The sequence below is a fragment of the Aplysia californica genome, unplaced genomic scaffold (assembly GCF_000002075.1).
Source record: "Aplysia californica isolate F4 #8 unplaced genomic scaffold, AplCal3.0 scaffold00035, whole genome shotgun sequence".
Lineage (NCBI taxonomy): Eukaryota > Metazoa > Mollusca > Gastropoda > Aplysiida > Aplysiidae > Aplysia > Aplysia californica.
Window position 1 is genome coordinate 1,218,531 of NW_004797305.1, and position 2,112 is coordinate 1,220,642.

General features: G+C 39.9%; 1 protein-coding gene across 1 annotated transcript in view; it reads left to right on the plus strand.

Moving 5' to 3' along the window:
* Positions 1-89: 89 nt before the first annotated feature.
* Positions 90-2,112, plus strand: part of LOC101847176 (phospholipid scramblase 2) — a 10,002-nt gene continuing 7,979 nt past the window's right edge. The window contains exons 1-2 of the mRNA XM_005091727.3: positions 90-130; positions 1,220-1,443. Coding sequence (XP_005091784.1) covers positions 1,224-1,443 — 220 coding nt within the window. The 5' untranslated portion in view covers positions 90-130; positions 1,220-1,223. The remainder of the gene's footprint in view (positions 131-1,219; positions 1,444-2,112) is intronic.

Genomic DNA, 2,112 nt, shown 5'->3' on the forward strand with positions numbered 1-2,112 from the left:
ACTGGCAGTCTAGCCGTACTTCTAGCCACTTCGAAAATTTATTGCTTTCCATCTCTGACAGCCATCTGGTGCTGGTCTGTAGGCCCTCCCACAAGGGGACAAATGCCCATGGCACCCAGCTTGTGTGAATGTAAGTTTAGCTGTGGAGAGCTCAGGTGTGAGTGCGATTTTTTGGGGGGGGGGGAAATGCATCAACAAATTTACACCTCAGTGTGATCCCTTTTGGGGCAAAAATTGAACCGTTTCATCGAGATACATTACAACGAGGCTGTGATCACATCGATGAGAGTGGATCATCTGTAACGCAAAGGGCAGTGCATATGTATGATGATTGCAAATTTGCACTGCTTGGTTGATCACCTGCGCCCGCCCTCGTTATTGTTTCGTAAATTATTATCTCAAATGGAGAATCTCAGCCAACTGTAGGCTAATATCCCTCAGAGAAGAATCTTAGGGGTGACTTTTGTGTTGAAAAATTCAATTTCCTTAATTAGAACAGCGGAATCTTAAGCGACGGGATCTAATGGTAAGCGTTGAGATCCTAGATTGAGACGAATAAAGGAAAATCTAACCTAACAGATGTAACCTTTAATATGGATTAAAGCAGAATATTTTATCGGAATGGTCAATTGCATTTTATTAGGGTTCATTAGTAGCCTTTGCCTAATGTTTTGACCTCAAATTCAATCCCTATTGTTTTTTATTTCTTCGTTCTTTAGTTGGGGTTTCTTCTTTAAGAATTGCGCTTAACTTTCATCCTGGGCTCTGTACTTTAGGGAAGTTTGAATTAGAATGTTAGACTTTAAATTATTTTTTCCCTTTCTGTGTCACTCTTCTGTTTAACTCTATCTCTGACGGGGGTAAACCCACTGTGCCGGGGCCCTCTTTTGGTACAAAATCTAAAAATGTATTTATTAACTAAATTGGTCATTAAATCAAAACAAGTGAACCTACTAATTATACACGAATGCTATTTTTATTATTATTATTGTTACTATTATTAACCTAATTGACAGTTCTTCATGTGATGAATTAACTCCCGCTAAAAGAGACCTGTTTTCGGAAATTGCGAAAAAGTAATTTTACTTCGAAGTCAGTTCCAACCGTGTGCCACAGGGAGCGACTTGCCAGAGATAAGGAGTTAAATTTGAAGTGTTAGATCTAGGCATTTAATTATTTTCTCCATTGCTGTGTCACTCTATTTTTTTATCTCTTTCAGAAAAATGGAGTCAGATCCTGCCCAGAACAGTGACCAAGCTTTCCACAGTTATGGGGCAGCCATAACAAGTGAGTCTCAGATGAATGGCTATGATGTCACTTCTAAAGAAGATAATGGGGAGATGTTGCGTGGATCCAGCGAACCTACTGAGCAAAAAGACATTGCTGCTGTTCTTGCCCCACACAATATCATTAATATTCATCAACATTTGGATGTTATTGAAGGTTAGTGATTCATGTTTGTCTGTGCATAAGAGCATGTTAATGTCCCCACTTTGGGAATGGCCTAAAGACACTTCTGTCAGTAGCACTGCCCGGGGGGGGGGGGAGTTCCGGGCGACTTTAGAATTTCATTTTTTTTAATGTTTTAAATAGGTGCCAAAGCCTTAAATAGTAGCATTTTTATAAAGCACAAATCAGGAGCAAATTGGAGACAAATGCTGAAAACAGGCCATACTCACAGAGACTGTGTGGGAAAGAGATTATCAAGCAGCCGTAGATGGGTGCCTAACGCCATCTACAGTGTGTACCTCTTGCAGCTAGTTCATTAGCGGTATAGCTGGGTAAATTTACATTACTTTGGTAAGGACTGTATAATTGGCAAAAACTGGCTGTAGTTAATAATTAGATCTAGATCTAGATCTAGTAGCTTGCGCTCTTTAATAAGACTCCATACTCAGACTTGCAAATAGAAATATTCGACGTGTAGATCTAGATCTATATAAAGTAAAAAAGCGGATAAAAATGATCAAGGAAAGTGAAAGGGCTTACGAAACCTGGGCATGAGATGGTTGTGAAAGTAAAAGAATCCCAAAGAGAACATTTCAGGCCTCCTTCAGGGAAGATTGAAGAATACCAGACCACTCGTATTACTGTGCGAGAATGGGGAGGGGG